The sequence below is a fragment of the Manacus candei genome, unplaced genomic scaffold (assembly GCF_025592945.1).
Source record: "Manacus candei isolate 608988 ecotype Guabito, Panama unplaced genomic scaffold, ASM2559294v1 h1tg000154l, whole genome shotgun sequence".
Taxonomy (NCBI): Eukaryota; Metazoa; Chordata; class Aves; order Passeriformes; family Pipridae; genus Manacus; species Manacus candei.
The window spans coordinates 143,112-157,571 of NW_026138202.1; the positions used below are offsets into that span (position 1 = coordinate 143,112).

The 14,460-nt window shown below is 61.7% G+C and overlaps 1 protein-coding gene across 2 annotated transcripts; it reads right to left on the reverse strand.

Moving 5' to 3' along the window:
• Positions 1-248: 248 nt before the first annotated feature.
• LOXL3 (lysyl oxidase like 3) lies at positions 249-13,999 on the reverse strand. Of its 2 annotated transcripts, XM_051772644.1 has the most exons (17): positions 13,964-13,999; positions 10,533-10,854; positions 9,524-9,687; positions 8,949-9,160; positions 8,378-8,431; positions 5,808-5,867; positions 5,323-5,542; positions 4,766-4,946; positions 4,314-4,468; positions 3,414-3,587; positions 3,114-3,269; positions 2,701-2,863; positions 2,187-2,430; positions 1,485-1,600; positions 1,210-1,346; positions 670-781; positions 249-465 (listed from the first exon to the last, which is right to left on the reverse strand). In XM_051772644.1, the coding sequence occupies exons 1-17, from the start codon at positions 13,982-13,984 to the stop codon at positions 392-394; spliced, it is 2,565 nt and encodes an 854-aa protein (XP_051628604.1). In that variant the 5' UTR covers positions 13,985-13,999; the 3' UTR covers positions 249-391. The 2 variants fall into 2 exon arrangements, with proteins under 2 accessions (XP_051628604.1, XP_051628603.1); XM_051772643.1 differs by lacking the exons at positions 3,114-3,269; positions 5,808-5,867; positions 8,378-8,431 and having other exon boundaries at positions 13,964-13,984.
• Positions 14,000-14,460: the final 461 nt, after the last annotated feature.

The window sequence follows — 14,460 nt, forward strand, 5'->3', positions numbered from 1 at the left end:
GCGCAGGGGTTGAGCTGTGGGGAGGGATGTGGAGTGAGAGGAACCAGGGCTGAAAGGGAGGAGTGGGAGGTGGGGTACTGCTGGAATGGGAAGGACTGGAGCGGTGGGGGGTGCAGGACCTCCCAGACCGTACCCGTGTGCCGCAGCCCAGGGAACGTGGGCACGGTCTTCTGGCCAGTGGTTGGGGTGGCGGCCCCGGGCTGGGAGGTGCAGGTGTCGGTGCCTCCAGCACCAGCCCCCCAAGGTGGGGAAGGGCAGCCGGTGGCAAGTCCTGGGCAGTCCCCAGCAGCAGCAATGCCGGGCAAGAGGCCTCCCTGCCAGCCCCCAGGGGCTTCCTCCCACCCGTACGGGGTGAGGGAGGGAGATGCCCATCTCTCTGGGGTCCAGGGCCCTATGAAATCTGGTTGTTGAGCTGACCTGGGTACTGCTCAAACCGCTTGTTGGCCTCCTCGCTGAGTGCATCTCCTGTGGGCAGAGAGAAAGAGCTGTCAGCTCTGGTGCTGCAGGTCACCCGTCCTGCCAGCACCTCCCCTCCCACAAGAGCTGCCCACAGAGCCTCAGACCCTGCCCACCCCCATCCCCACTGCCTCCTGCAGCCACATTGCTGCCCTTCTCCCAGGGCAGCCCTGCCCGCGTGCCCTCGCCCCTGGGCCGTGTCCTGGGCGTTACCGATGTGGCAGCTGTGCACCCAGATGCGGTGCCCGTCGTACTTGCAGTTGCATTTCATGGCGTTGTTGGTGAAATCACTTTCTGCCACCTCGAAGTTGGGGTTGATCACAACCTGTGGGGCACTGACAGTGAGGGCACAGCCCCCTGTCCCACACCTTCCCAGCTTCAGTGGAGCTGTGCTCAGGACATGAGCCCTGTGCCCCAGCCCCACAGGATGTGTCTCCCCAGCTGCCCTGGATGTGCTGAGGGCTCCGAGGAGCCACTGTGCTGGGGTGGCTCTGTCCCTGTGCACCGTGTGCCCATGAGCAGCACTGCTCAGAGCTGGAAAACTCATGCAGAAGCCTGTCTAAGCAGCCCTGCATGTCTGTGGGCATGAGGACAGGCACTGTCCTACAGCAGCACACCTGCCAGCCCCAGCCAGTGCCAGTGGGAGAGAGGGTCAGGTTGCTGGGGCATGTGGAGATCTGGGGCGTAGGGGCAGAGGGTAGGGGTGCACACGGTAGGGTGGCAGGAGGGGCCGGGGCGGCTCAGGTCCAGCACCTGCAGGATGTAGTTGCCTGGCTTGACGTCAGTGATGTCGATCCACTGGCAGTCGATGTCATGCCGGTACAGGTCCCAGCAGCCCACAGTGATGCCCTGCTCCCCGAAGTTGGCACACTCGTACCGCTTGGCCACATCTGCAGGCAGGAGGAGATGCAGCTCATCCCTGCTGCAGCTCCCTTCTGTAGCCCCTGTGATGCCCACCCAGTCTGGCCCCAGCAGCCTTGTGAGAGGGACACGGGCAGGGACGGTGCTGCAGGCCCTGTGTCACTCACCTTCCTCGCACTCGGTGTCCTCCAGGCAGAAGCTGGCCTTGTGTCCCTCAGCCACCTTGGTGCCGTTGGGCGTCAGGATGTCGTAGTGGGTGAAGATGTCCATGCTGTGGTAGTGCCTGTGGGAGCGAGCCAGTGCCTGCTGACTGGAACCTGGCAGAGGCAGAGACCCCCAGGGCAGACAGGAGACTTGCTCTGCCCTGTGTCAACCCCCCACACCACCTGGGTGAGGGCCTGGCCCCTCACCACCAGGAAGGTCCCCCCAGCCCCTGCTCCGAGGCCGTAGCACTGTGAGTTTGGGCAGAGCTCTGTCCTGCCCTGGGAGCGGACACAGCTGTCCCCAGCCAGATGGCCCAGGCAAGCAGAGGGCTCAGCCACAGGGCCCAGCCTACAACCCTGTCCCTGCCCACTATGAGGCCTCCAGCCCCAACACTGCTCCTTCAGGGACAGCCCTGAGCCAAACAAGGGGCAGCAATGGTACCTCACTCAGCGTCAGCCTCACCCAGCGTTACCCTCACCCAGCATCACTCTCACTCGGTGTCACACTTACACAGTGTCACCCTCCCTCAGTGTCACCCCTGCCCAGCATCACCCTTGTCCAGTGTCACCCTCACTCAGCCCATTGCAGCAGCACCATCACCCTCTCCCCGTCCCACCCAAGCTGTCCCTGCCCACGCCCTGTCTCTGCCTGTGCCACACACGCACCGGTGGCACTCGTGCCAGACCCAGGAGTGCCGGCCAGCCTTGGGGCGGAAGTCGGCACGGCCGTGGTTGTGGATCTGGGAGGAGAAGCGGAGCAGGCGGCGGTGCCCATAGGGCCAGTTGGCCAGGCGGGCCGAGCTGGAGAGGCAGTTCTCCTCGGCGGCGCAGTACAGCATGTGCAGCGGCCGGTCCTCGATGTAGGCCGTCTCCTGCACCAGTGGCGCGTGCAGCAGCAGGTCGGAGGCAGCTGGGGAAAGGCAGCTGCTCTGGGACAGGCCCCACTGCTCAGTGGGGACAGGGCAGTGCCCAGTGCTGCCAGGGTTGAGCTGGCCGGGGGGGATGCGGCCCCATCCGCCAGGCACGGGCTGACCCTGCAGCCCCTTCATCTGCAAACCCCACTGCCTGCAGCCTCTTTAGCTGCATCCCTGGCCCCACAGGACTGTCATCCACAGCCCCCATTGCCCACAGACCCCACCACTCACAGCCCCCATTGCCCTCAGCCCCCGTGGCCGCTCACTCTCGGAGCAGATGATGCCCGCGGCGAAGCGCGTGCCCGTGTTCCTGCAGCTCAGGCTGGCGCCGTGGTGCTGGCAGTGGCTCAGGGACATCTCGTGGCCGGCGCACTTCACCCCGCTCATGACCATCTCTGTCACGTTGCTGGCGTCCCAGTACCACGTCTCCTGAGGAGGGGCCAGGCAGGGTGGGTGGCATGGCTGGTGGCCCGGTTGCCCCGATTCGCTCACGCCCAGGCTGCAGCCAGACCCCCACCATGCACAGCCCTACCTATGCCCCAGGCTGCCCACAAGGGTCCTGTCCTGCAGCATGGAGTGGCCATGTGCCTCTGTCCCCAGACAGCCCCAGAGCTGTCCAGGGAGCGCCGGTGTCTGTGCTCACCAGGGCATCACCGGGGGCCTCCCCGCTGGCACCTACCGTCACCGCATGCAGGGAGTAGCCCAGGCCGAGCTGACGACAGGCCACCATGGCCTCCTTTGTGGTCCAGCCATCGCTGCAGACCGTGCCCCACTTACTGCCTCGCTTCACCTCCACGCGGCCCTCGAACACCGTCCTCCCGCCGGCCAGGCGGATCTGCGGGGAAGGCCTGGGGCCGTGAGCAGGCACCCTGTGCGTGCCACCTCCCGCCCATCCCCAGCCTGTCCGGCCCTGTCCCCAGCCCCGTGAGCAGTGGTGGTGGCTGCTGGCTGCCCTGGCCAAGCTGGTGCCGGCACCTACTTGCAAGCCGTGGTTAGCGAATCCCAGACCCAGCTGGCGACAGGCCACCATCGCCTCCAGCGTACCCCAGCCTTCGCCGCAGACCAGACCCCAGCGGGGCTGGTCCCTGTCGCCAGCCCCCACCGCCACCTCGACCCGCCCCTCGAAGCGGCTCCGGCCCCCGCTCAGCCGAATCTGCAGAGAGAGGCAGTGGCAGCATCATCACCATTACGGGTGATGCTCCCAGGACTGGTGCAGTGACGCAGCCAGGGCTATGCTGTGGTGCCTGACGGGCCCTGGGCCAGGGGCTTCAGGCACACGGGGAGGGGGCAACCAGGAACTGAGCAGAGCAATGCACAGCTTTGGGCAGCAGGGAACTTGCTGAGACTGGCAGACTGGGGGAAAGGGAATTGGTTGTGAGTTTGGGAATTGTCTCAACAGAGCAGGAAAAACAGTTCATTTTGAAATGGTATCATTTCAGAAATGACAGGTATGAGAGAGTTAAAAATCATTAAAAGCTCAAACTGGATGAAACGATGGGCCAGGGCAAATGAGAACAGACAGCTTCATTTGCTGGTTTCATCACAGGTAAAAAAATCTCTCTTGGTTGCCCACAGCGATTTTTTTTCTGATGTTTCTGCTGGGGAGTGGGCACAGGCTGGCAGCAGGGAGAGCAGCAGGGAGCAGCTGCCCCACATCACCCCTCACACTGCCCAAAGTCCCCTGCAGGGTCCCCTCTAACTCCCCCTCATAGGGATGCCTGAGACTCCCACCCACAAAATTCCTGAGCCCCCAGGGCAGAGAGAAATGTATGGGGTGCAGAGGAGGAGAGACGAGGGGCCCCTCTAAAGTGGATCCCATGGGTCTCCCTCAGCTCCCCACTCTGGGGTCCCACTGCCAAGAGCCCCCCGTGGTGCGCACCAGGTTCTCGTAGCCCATGTAGGGGATGTTGCAGCGGACAGCTGCGTCCTCCGTGTGCTTGCAGTCCTCCTGCGTGATGTTCCTGAAGGGGCAGCTCCAGAGAGACTTCTCGGTGCCCTGGCACTGCACCTCGTTAAGGTGGATGGGTCCCGTCCCTGTCAGGGGTGAGCAGGACTCAGGACCCCATGACACGGGGATGACTGGGGCCTCCCTGTCCCCACGGCCACTCAGCATGCCCGAGGGACTTGGTGCACTCAAGCCTCCACAGCTCCTGCCTGGGGCAGTGCAGTTGAGGGGCCATGGTCCCCTCAGGATGCTCCACGTGCATCCAGCAGCCCAGTGCCCACGGGACAAGCCCAGCCGTGGCTGCCCCCAGCCCAGCAGAGCCCAGAGAAGTGCCTCATCTGCAGCCCCAGGAGGGGATGTTGGCCCCTCTGGCCCGGCACCCTCACCTTGGCCCATGCGTGCACCGGTGAGGGCCTCCTTGGCGCTGCCGAAGCCCAGCTCCCGGCACACCACGCTGGCCGACAGCAGGTTCCAGCGGTCGTCACAGATCGTGCCCCACTCGCTGCTCTTGAGCACCTCGACACGGCCCTCGCCGACCCTCGCGCCGCCCTTCAGCCGGATCCGGGGCTGTGGGGAGCGGGGACAGGGTGGTGTGGGACAGTGCGAACGCTGTGGTGCCGATGGCACGGCGGGGCACAGCACAGCCAGCGTGGCACTGCACGAATGGCGTGGTGCTGATTACACGGCATGGCACAGCACGGCATGGCACAGCACAGCATGGCACAGCACGGCATGGCACAGCACGGCATGGCACAGCACAGGGCTGGCCTGGACTCCTGGGATGAACAGGGACAGGACACCAGCCCCACCTCATGCTCTGGAGCCAGTTACCCAGGGACCCACACACCCAGTCTGGAGTGCAGCCTGGGACAGAGCCCAGCCATGGAGCAGTGTCTGGCTCTGGGCCACCACAGGACTTGTTCCCCCCCTCCACAGGGCTCACCTGGCCTTGCTGCTGCTGGCGCTGTTTCTTCTTGTGGGCATTCCCAGCAGCGAAGAGGGGCCCGGGTAGGCAGCTGACGACGGCGGGCATCCCGGCCCTGCAGGCAGCCGAGGCATTGCCTCGGTAGAACTCGAAGGTGCACATGGAGAGATGCACCTCTGTCCCCGTGCATGACACTGAGTGCAGGCGGTAGTTGAGCTGCTGCCGCTCTGTGAAGAGCCTGCAAGGAGGGAGGAGCCCTGAGCCACAGCCAGTGAGGCCAGTGGCAGTGGAAGTGTCACCAGCCACCCTGCCTGCGGCTGCATGCGCTGCTTGTGCCCCTTTTACCATCTCCAGGGTGACATGTAGTGCTGGCCAGGCACCCACCCCTCACCAACTGCCTGTCCCACATCCCCAGCAGCACAGGAACACGCATGGGGACACACAGGCTCTGGTGGGACTGCATGGGGCTCTTGGCTCTCAGGCTCTCCACTGGAGCCATTTACCTCTTCTTGGGCCCTACGTCCTCCCTGTGTTTTTGTTTAGGCTGAGATTTGGAGGCCAGCCTGGAAAACAGAAAACAACCATCACAGAGCCCAGGGCCTAAGGTGTCACTTCTGCCAGCAGCAGTGACACAGGGAGCACGGCCTGCCCTGGCTTCACTGGGGCTGAACTGGGCACCTTGGCCCCCAGAGAGGCTCATGTGCATCCCCTTCATGTCACACATGGGTGTAACAGCATCATGTGCTGCCAGCAGTGTGATACAGCTGCCCTCTGCAGCAATGATGCAGTTTCCTGCACACATTCCACAGGGAAACTGAGCTGGATGCAGCCACATCCCGTGCTGCCTTGTCACACAGCAGATCAAACATCAGCAGCCACGATTTGATCTGTCGGGTGTGAGTGAGGTGTCTCTGTGTCCTCATCCAGACACCAGACACCTGTCACTGCACCGTGCCCCCGGGGAGCAGGACACCTGGCAAGCAGCAGCAAGCAAGTGGCACAGGAGGTGAGTGCTCACCCCAGGGCCACAGGGGCTGCAGCCTGGCAAGAACCTGCTGCCAGCGGAGGGAGCAGTCCAGGCACAGGCCAAGCTCTGGCCAAGCTTTCCTCTGGGAAGAGGAGGGTGCCCAGGGCCCAGCGCACACACAGTGTAGATGTGGTCCCAACATCCTCAAATACTTTGCTTTCCTCAGACAACAGAGCCAAAACCCCAGAGCCCACAAGGAATGAAGAGCAAAGTGGCCCAAAGCAGGGCAGGGGACTGACACCCTCAGGGACCAGGCAAAATCAAGCCTGGCCACTGGCCCCACAGCCCAGCAGCAGGTTGGTGTCAGCCTGCACAGCCCAGCGAGCCCCAGGACACAGCACGGGCCTGCTGGGAATTGGGATTCAGATGGCTGGAGGGCATCAGCCCATTCACATTCAGGAAGCCACATCTGGATCCTGCACCTGGTTCTGGGTCCCCAGGACAAGAAGACATCACGTACACAGCACGAGGACCGGGGGGAGCAGCAGGACAGCGGGGTGGCAGGGGGAGGGGGGCACGGGCTGCTCCAGTCGGGGTTGCTGTGGGTCAGGGGCACTGCAGCAGCTGACCCTCACCTGTGAGGGGCTGCTTGGCTCTTCCAGTGTGGAGGGAAGAGCACAAGAGAAAACAGGCGTGACTGGAAATGTAAGGTTCAGGCTCGGGGTAAGGAAAACCTTTTCCCCGTGAGGGCTGTATTGCATTGGAGCAGAGGCCACAGGGCTGCAGGATCTCCATCCTTGGAAGATTTCAAAAATCAGCTGGATAAGGTTCTGGGCTGACCCATAGCCAGCCCTGCTCCACGCAGTGAGTTGGACCAGGACTCCCCAGCGTCCCTTCCAGCCTGGATTAGCCTGTGCCCCACGTATCACTGTGGCTGCACAGCCCCAAATTGATCAGCCTCTGCAAAGCAGTGTGTGGGTTTCCAGAACCAGCTCCTGCTCTGGGCAGAGGGATGGGAGCCAATGGCAACCTCATGGAATCACAAAGCATTTTGACCAGTGCTGCAGGGGAAGGACCCGCTCACTGGGAAAGGGGCAGTCAGCACCAAACCACCCAGGAAACAGCACATTGCAGCAAGCAGGACCTGCGGGGGGGGTTGAGGAGACCCCATGGACTGATCCTGCCTGGATTCCCATCAGCAGCTGCAGGAGCTGGCAAGGGTGGCTGTTGGTGACACAGGCATGGGAAGGGTCACAATGAAGAGCATGCAATGGCTGTAGGGCACCAGGGAAGGTGGTGGGACAGGAGCAAGGCCATGTGCTGGGGGCAGTGCAACATCTCCACGCGGCAGTGGGCTCAGGCAAGAGAGGTGCCATTCCACAGCCCCGAGAGAATGGGCTCCATCTCACTGCACCCACCACCAAACCCAGCAGCAGGATTCAGGGATGGAGGGAAAAGGCAGCCAGACCATTCCCTGGGTCTGGCAGAAAGCCAGCAAGATGGAATAGGCAGAGGATGCAAGAGACCCTGAGCAGATGCGGCACTCGGGGCAGGCACTGCCACGCTGTGCCCATCCTGCTGGTGCCCAGCACTGCTGAGCAAGGGCTCTGGTGCCCCTGCCAGCCCACCCCCCAGGGAATGGAGGGGTGTGCAGCCTTTCCAGCTTCCCCACTGCTGCTTTCTGCAGAAAGCAGCCCATTTCCACAGCCCTCCCTCCCCATCCACCAGGAGAGACAGCTCTGCTCCGAGGCCTCCTGCTCCTCACAGGGCTGCAGCACAGGATGCTGCAGCCCTCTCCACCACTCCCAGGGCATCCTGCTCACTCTGTGCCAGGACTCCTGCCTGGTGTGCAGCATGGGAACTGCTCTACTTGAGGCATGGCCAGCCTGGGAGAGAGATCGTCTCTCGTGGGGAACTGGGGAGCCCAGCACACACAGGCAGGTAACCCAGGGTGGGATTTGTCTTACTGGGCCAGCACAGCCCAGGCCCTCAGTCTGCTCCGTCCAGATCTGTTTGTGCCAGGATCCATTCTGACGGCAGAGACCGGTGGGGCCCGGCAGCCCAGCTCCACCACAGCTCAGCAGATGGGGCACCCCAGCCCCTTACCTGCTGCCTGGCCTCGGGCTCCGGCCCTTCATCCTGGCTGCTCGCTTCAGCCGCCTGCAGAGCAACACTAGAGCTGCCTGGTCAGGGCACACCCAGCACCAGGCACCACGCTGGGCACCGCTGTGACAGCGTGTCCCTGCCCCTCACCCAGGCCACAGTGCTGCTGGAGTATCCCAGCCTGCCTTGACTGCAAACCTCCCCTCAGGATGGGAACCCCCACACTCTGCATCAGAGGAAAATGATATTGCACCACTGCCAGGGAGCAAAAGCTGCTCTCTTGGAGTGGCCTCTGCAGTAGGGCATGAGGCAGGTGGGCAGCCACAGCCCCCCAGCCATGCCACGGACTCCTGGCTCGGTTAGCGAGTGCCCATACGGCCAACTGGCGCTCGGACTGGAGAGCAGCAGGAATGGGAGGGACTCTGGGGAGCCACAATACCCAAAAGCACAGCCCCCACTGTCCCCCCAGCACTGCCCCATGTCCCTGGCACCATCCCCAGCTGTGCCCCAGCCCCATGCCCCTGGCTATTCTCCAACATCCCACCTCCATGGACTCCCTGCTGGCCTCACTCACTTGTAGAAGTTCCTGTTGACCTTCTTCTCAGCCGGGAAACCCATCATGCCGCAGATGACGCGGCTGTTGTGGCTGTCCCAGCCCTCGTCACAGATCTGTGCCCAGCTGTCCCTGTAGCGCACCTCCACGATGCCCTCTGTCACCGGCAGCTGCCGCCGCGCCCCCGACACCACCGGCCGCAGGCGGACCTCCTCCACGTGGCTCTGCTCTGTCTGCAGGGCTCAGGTCAGCCTCGGCTCACACTGCATCCCGCTGCCCCAGCTCCCGCCAGCCCACTCCCAGGGATGCTCTGAGGATGCAGTCACGGGTGAAGCACAGGGATGGCCAGGTCCTGCATCCCTGCCGGCCACATCTAGTGGCCCTGGGTGGCCAAGGACCCGACCCTGTGTAGCCCATGCCCCTCATCACCCTGGGTCCCCAGGTGCACCTCCAGGGAGCACAACCAGGAAAGCCTCCCATCACCTTGGGATCCTGCGCCATGAGGGAGAGTGCCCAGAGCACCCCACACCCAGGCACCCATCCAGGATGCTCTGTGGGAGCGTGGTGCTACCCACCCTGGCTATCAGCTTCCTCACCTCAATGACGTTGGAGTCCTTGAAGCCTGGGATGCGCTCATCCTTGCAGATGACACCCGCATCTTCCTCATGGCTGCAGTCGCTGTTGCCCCAGCCCCGGTGTTTGCAGTCCCCGATGCTCTTCTCTCCTCCGGCACAGTTCACGTTGTCTAGCCAGATCCGCCCTGCCAGACACGGGCCGGGGTGAGGGAGCAGAGAAGGTGCCCAAGGAGCACAGCCAGGGACCATGGGGGTGCACAGCTGGACCGGGGCTCCCTCAGCACAAAGGCGAGGCCAGCAAAATGCCAAGGGTGGGAGATCTGCAAATGGGGAGTCTCCAGCTCCCCAAGGGGCTGCTCTGACAGTCACAGAGCCCCACATAACATGCATAAAGCCCCACGTCCTGGGCTCTGAACAGCCCTGCACATACTACATCTCTACACCTCTGCCTACACCAACCTGAGCCCACCATACTGGCCCCCCTAAGCCATGTGTAGCCCCGCAACAGCCCCTCACACCTGCACAGCAGCTCACATCCAAACATTCACAAGTTCCCAGTCCACTTTGCATGTGCATAGACACACACACACACGTGCACACACACACATGTCCACACACACGTGCACACACACACACGTGCACACATAACATGCACACACACATGCACATGCACACATGCACATGCACACATGTGCACACACACACATGCACACACACATGCACACACACACACGTGCACACACAACATGCACACACACATGCACACATGCACATGCACACATGTGCACACACACACATGCACACACAACGTGCACACACACATGCACACACACATGCACACACCCACATGCACACACACACACGTGCACACATGCACTGCTGGGCACTCGGCAAACACGGGCCCTGCCCACCCCCACCCTCCCCCCCAGCAGCACATGCAGACCTGCTGGGGCACACACCTCGGGCCAGGCAGTGCAGGGGGCTGTGCCGGGGGCTGTGCCGGGGGCTGTGCCCACCACCCCGCTCTTACCAACGCCTTTGCCATACTTGGCGCTGTGGGCCCAGCCGGTGGCAGCCACGAAGCCGAGGTGCCGGCACAGCACGTGCGCGTTGCCCAGCGTGAAGTCGTCGTCGCAGATGGTGCCCCACTCGTCGTTGTAAAAAACCTCGACACGGCCCTCGTTGTGCTTGCGTGGGTAACCGGCCAGACGAAACTTCAGCTGGGGCCCAGGAGCGTGCGTGGGGCCCAGGGGGGTGGGCTGGGAGCTGCCCACCCCCAGCCACACGCTGCCCAGCAGCACCAGCAGCTCCCGCCATGCCCACGTGCCGCAGCCTCCCATGGCAGCGTGGCTCTGCGGGGGCAGAGAGGGTCAGGGCACGTGCACGCTGTGCTGGAACACCAGCTCCCCCATCCAGCCCTTTGCCGGCTAAACCCCTGCCCAGCACCAGCACACCACGTGCCTTGTCCCTCCAGAGCCAGCCTGGTGCCCCCGCACACAGCTCCTGCACCCGTCCTGCACCCCTGGGGCTGTCAGGGGCTCTGCCCAGTGCCCCCCACTCCATGGCCCCCTCTGCCAACAGCTGCTACTGAGCCCCCACCACACTGCCTGGTCACATCCACTGCACCAAAGGGCAGCGAGGACAGACAGGCACGGAGATGTGTGTCACCCTCAGAGGGGTGGCTGGAAGGAGGGGGATCAGCTGCCAGGGCTGAGGGAGCTGGAACAGTCCCAGGGCACAGGGAAAGTTCAGCTGGATGGACCAGGAGCTCGATCCAGCAAGAGAAGTGAACGGCTGCTGGCCCAGAGGATTCCAGTCCGTGCTCTTGCCCTCTGTGAGCAGCAAGGCAGCCAAAGCATTCACATTCCTGTGCTGCCTTTCTCCATTACTCCAACAACATCTGTGGCTCCCTGAATACCTGAGGGAGATGTGGTATTCCTGCACCAGTCCCATCGCAAACAATAGTGAAAACCCTTCTCTGTGAGCTACCCTCCCTTCCTGGTGCAGCATTCCCAGGGATCCCATAGCCCAGGAACAGCATTTCTGCACAGGCGCTGTCAGCAAGCTCAGGCCAATGCTCACCCAAGACCACCAGCACAGCCACCCACCCTCCTCCCAGCACTGCAGTCCCATGCCACCCTTCCAACCAGTCCCTTCCACGGTGGGAAAGCACACAGCCCAAAACACCCCCAGGACAGACCCCCAGCAGGACATCTCTGTGCCCCACATCCCCCCAAGCACAGATCCTGCCTGCCACACTCACACACACTGCGTTTGTCATTAGACAATATTAAAAAGCACTAACTTTTTAGGTCTAGCTTATCTGCAGCATCACAGAGGAAGGAGAACAAATTCAAATCCTGACAATGCTCCCAGTTGGGGCTGTGCCACAGGGACCCGTCCTGCAGATCCACCCTATGGTGCCAGCATGCTTCCCTGCAAGGCTTCATCCCGTGCTCTCCTCTCACTGTCCCCGTGCCAGTCTGGGGAGGGATCCTCAGAGTGAGGGAGTCAGGGCGTCCTCCCAGACAGCACAGCCTCTACAGGTCCTCACCATCAGCCTGGCCACCCACGTAGGGCTGGAGGCTGGCACGGTTGCCCCACCACCCCAGCAACCTCCAGGGCAGGGTTTCTAGAGAGGAATCAGCCCTGTTCCTGCTCTGTTCACTTTTCCAGATGATGGGCGCCTGGTCCCCACTCCAGCCTCTGGGAATGCTTCCTGGGCCAAGGCAGGGATGAACCAGGATGGTGCCCAGTGCCAGCCCCTTTTCCATGACCATTGCACCAACAGAAGCCCCCACAGGGCCCAGCTCTGCTGCCTGCCTGCTCCTTTGGGCACACACCACATCAGAGGTGCCACCTGGAGCAGAAGGTCCCTCGGGATGAGCACCAGGTGTCTGCAGAGATGCTCAGGGAGAGATAACAAGGACCGGCACCACTGGTCCAGTTCTCCCCCAGATACAGTGGTGGGAATGACTAAGCACTTAGTGCTTAGTTTAGTTGAAAAGGTAAAAGGTTGGACTTGACGATCTTGGAGGTCTTTTCCAGCCATATAGACTCTATGATTCTATGAAGCACAGCAGCCCCCTCGGTGCAATCACATCAGCACAGATCTGGCTCTCTCCTCTGTCGGAGCTGGGGCACAGGGGACACCACAGAGTTGGTGGGGACATGGCACAGGCAGGAGCATGCACTGGCCCAGGCACCGGGGCCCCTGGGGTTGGTGGGAGCCAGCTCTGGGCTACCAGTACCTCTGCTGCCTGCTCTGGCACCATGAGAACAGCAGGGCCCAGCAGGAAGCGTTTGTGGGAAGGCAGCAGGGAAACGCTCTGCTGAACCTTTTACCCAGCCTGTCCTGGCAGGAGGAAGGGAGGGCGGGTGGAAAGAGCCATCCCAGCCCTGCCAACAGCTTAGGAAAGGGGGGTTCTGGGTATGGGAACGGGAACGCTCCATCCTCATCTCCACATCACCTGGAAAGCAGTAAAGGGATGAGTTTACCACTCACAAAAGCAAAAAACCTTCTTATTCTGCCCATCCGTCACCAAGGGGACATTGCCCTGCCCAAAGGAAGCATTATAAACCCTCAGAGCTATCCTGACACACAAATCTAGGCCCCCTCAGTGCCAGCTGTCACACACCTAGTGCCATGGGGAAAGCTGCAAGCACACAAGAACTGGAGCTTCCCCGGCTCTTGCCCTGAGTGAGCAGGATGCTCTGCTGCAGCTGTGGGCAGTCACTGGGCTGTTTCACAATGGGGTCAGTACAACCCTAAAGGACAGCAGCACAATTAATGCCAATCTCCTCAGTCCGGCAGAAATAGCCCATGTCAGGAAGTGGGAATGGCCTTTTATGAGATCACAGGTTCAGTTAATTGGAGTAACTGTGTGGATACAACAGGCTGAGACTGGAAGGCATTCGATTCATCTTGCACCACCTTTTAATGAATAATTAGCACTCAACAAAATCAGTGCACCTTCTGCTAAGTGGATTAAAACTGGTCACCTGCTGGAACTAAAATGTGGTTACATGGGGAAGTCAGTCACCATTCTGTGGGCTTTCTGGTGAGGATCACATGTTTTCCAAAGCAAAACTGTGCCAGGAGGAGGAAAAAAGTCCCCTCCTCCTACAGACTGCAGAGACAAAAACGGGGCGGGGAGCAGGGATGGGGACAGGGACAGACCTGGACAGCCCGGTAAAGCAGCATCGTGCAGCCTTTACCCTTGGCTACAAGGAAAATTTAAGTCTGTGCATTGAGGAGCAAATCACGTAGGACCACAGACCAGAATGTGGCACCTGAGAAAGTGCTTGGGTAAAGCACTGAGTCCCCACTGAGACTCAGCAGCGTGACCTCCAGGTTCTGTAATCTCTTCTCCCAGGTCCCAATTCAATTCTGCTCAGGCTCCGGTGCCCCTTGTCCCCACTGCACCTCCTCTGCCCTGGCACCTCAGCTCTGCCACTCACCTCGGAGTTTCCCAGTGACATGCCCTGCTCAGGTCTGTGCAGGCCAAAGCCCTTCCCGTGCCCGGCCCAGGACAGCTGCTGGGCTGACAGGGTGAGCTCCCTGCAGCACAGCACAGCTTCTTCCCTGTTTCTGTACCACCTCCCTCTCTGAACATGCTCCATGTCTGTGTCCCAGGCTAACAGGGCTCTCTTTGTCCACATCACTTTTTCCATTTTCAGAGGCATAAGCTGTGCGTTTGCTCCTCTCCAGCTGTGTGACACTGCCCGGCTGCTTGCTCCGCTGGCAGGCTTTGCTCCGGTCCTGCAAGCTGCTCTGGATGGGGAGCCCACCCCAGCACCCCGACCATCCTGCTGCCAGCTGCCCACTCCAGCCAGGGACAGTCTCTTCTTGGACCAGGGCTTGTGCTGTGCCATGCTCAACATGCTGCCCCAGGCAGAGATGCACAGCAGCACTCCACTGCAAGGGGAAAGGGCTCGGGAGGATGGGCTGGCTGGAG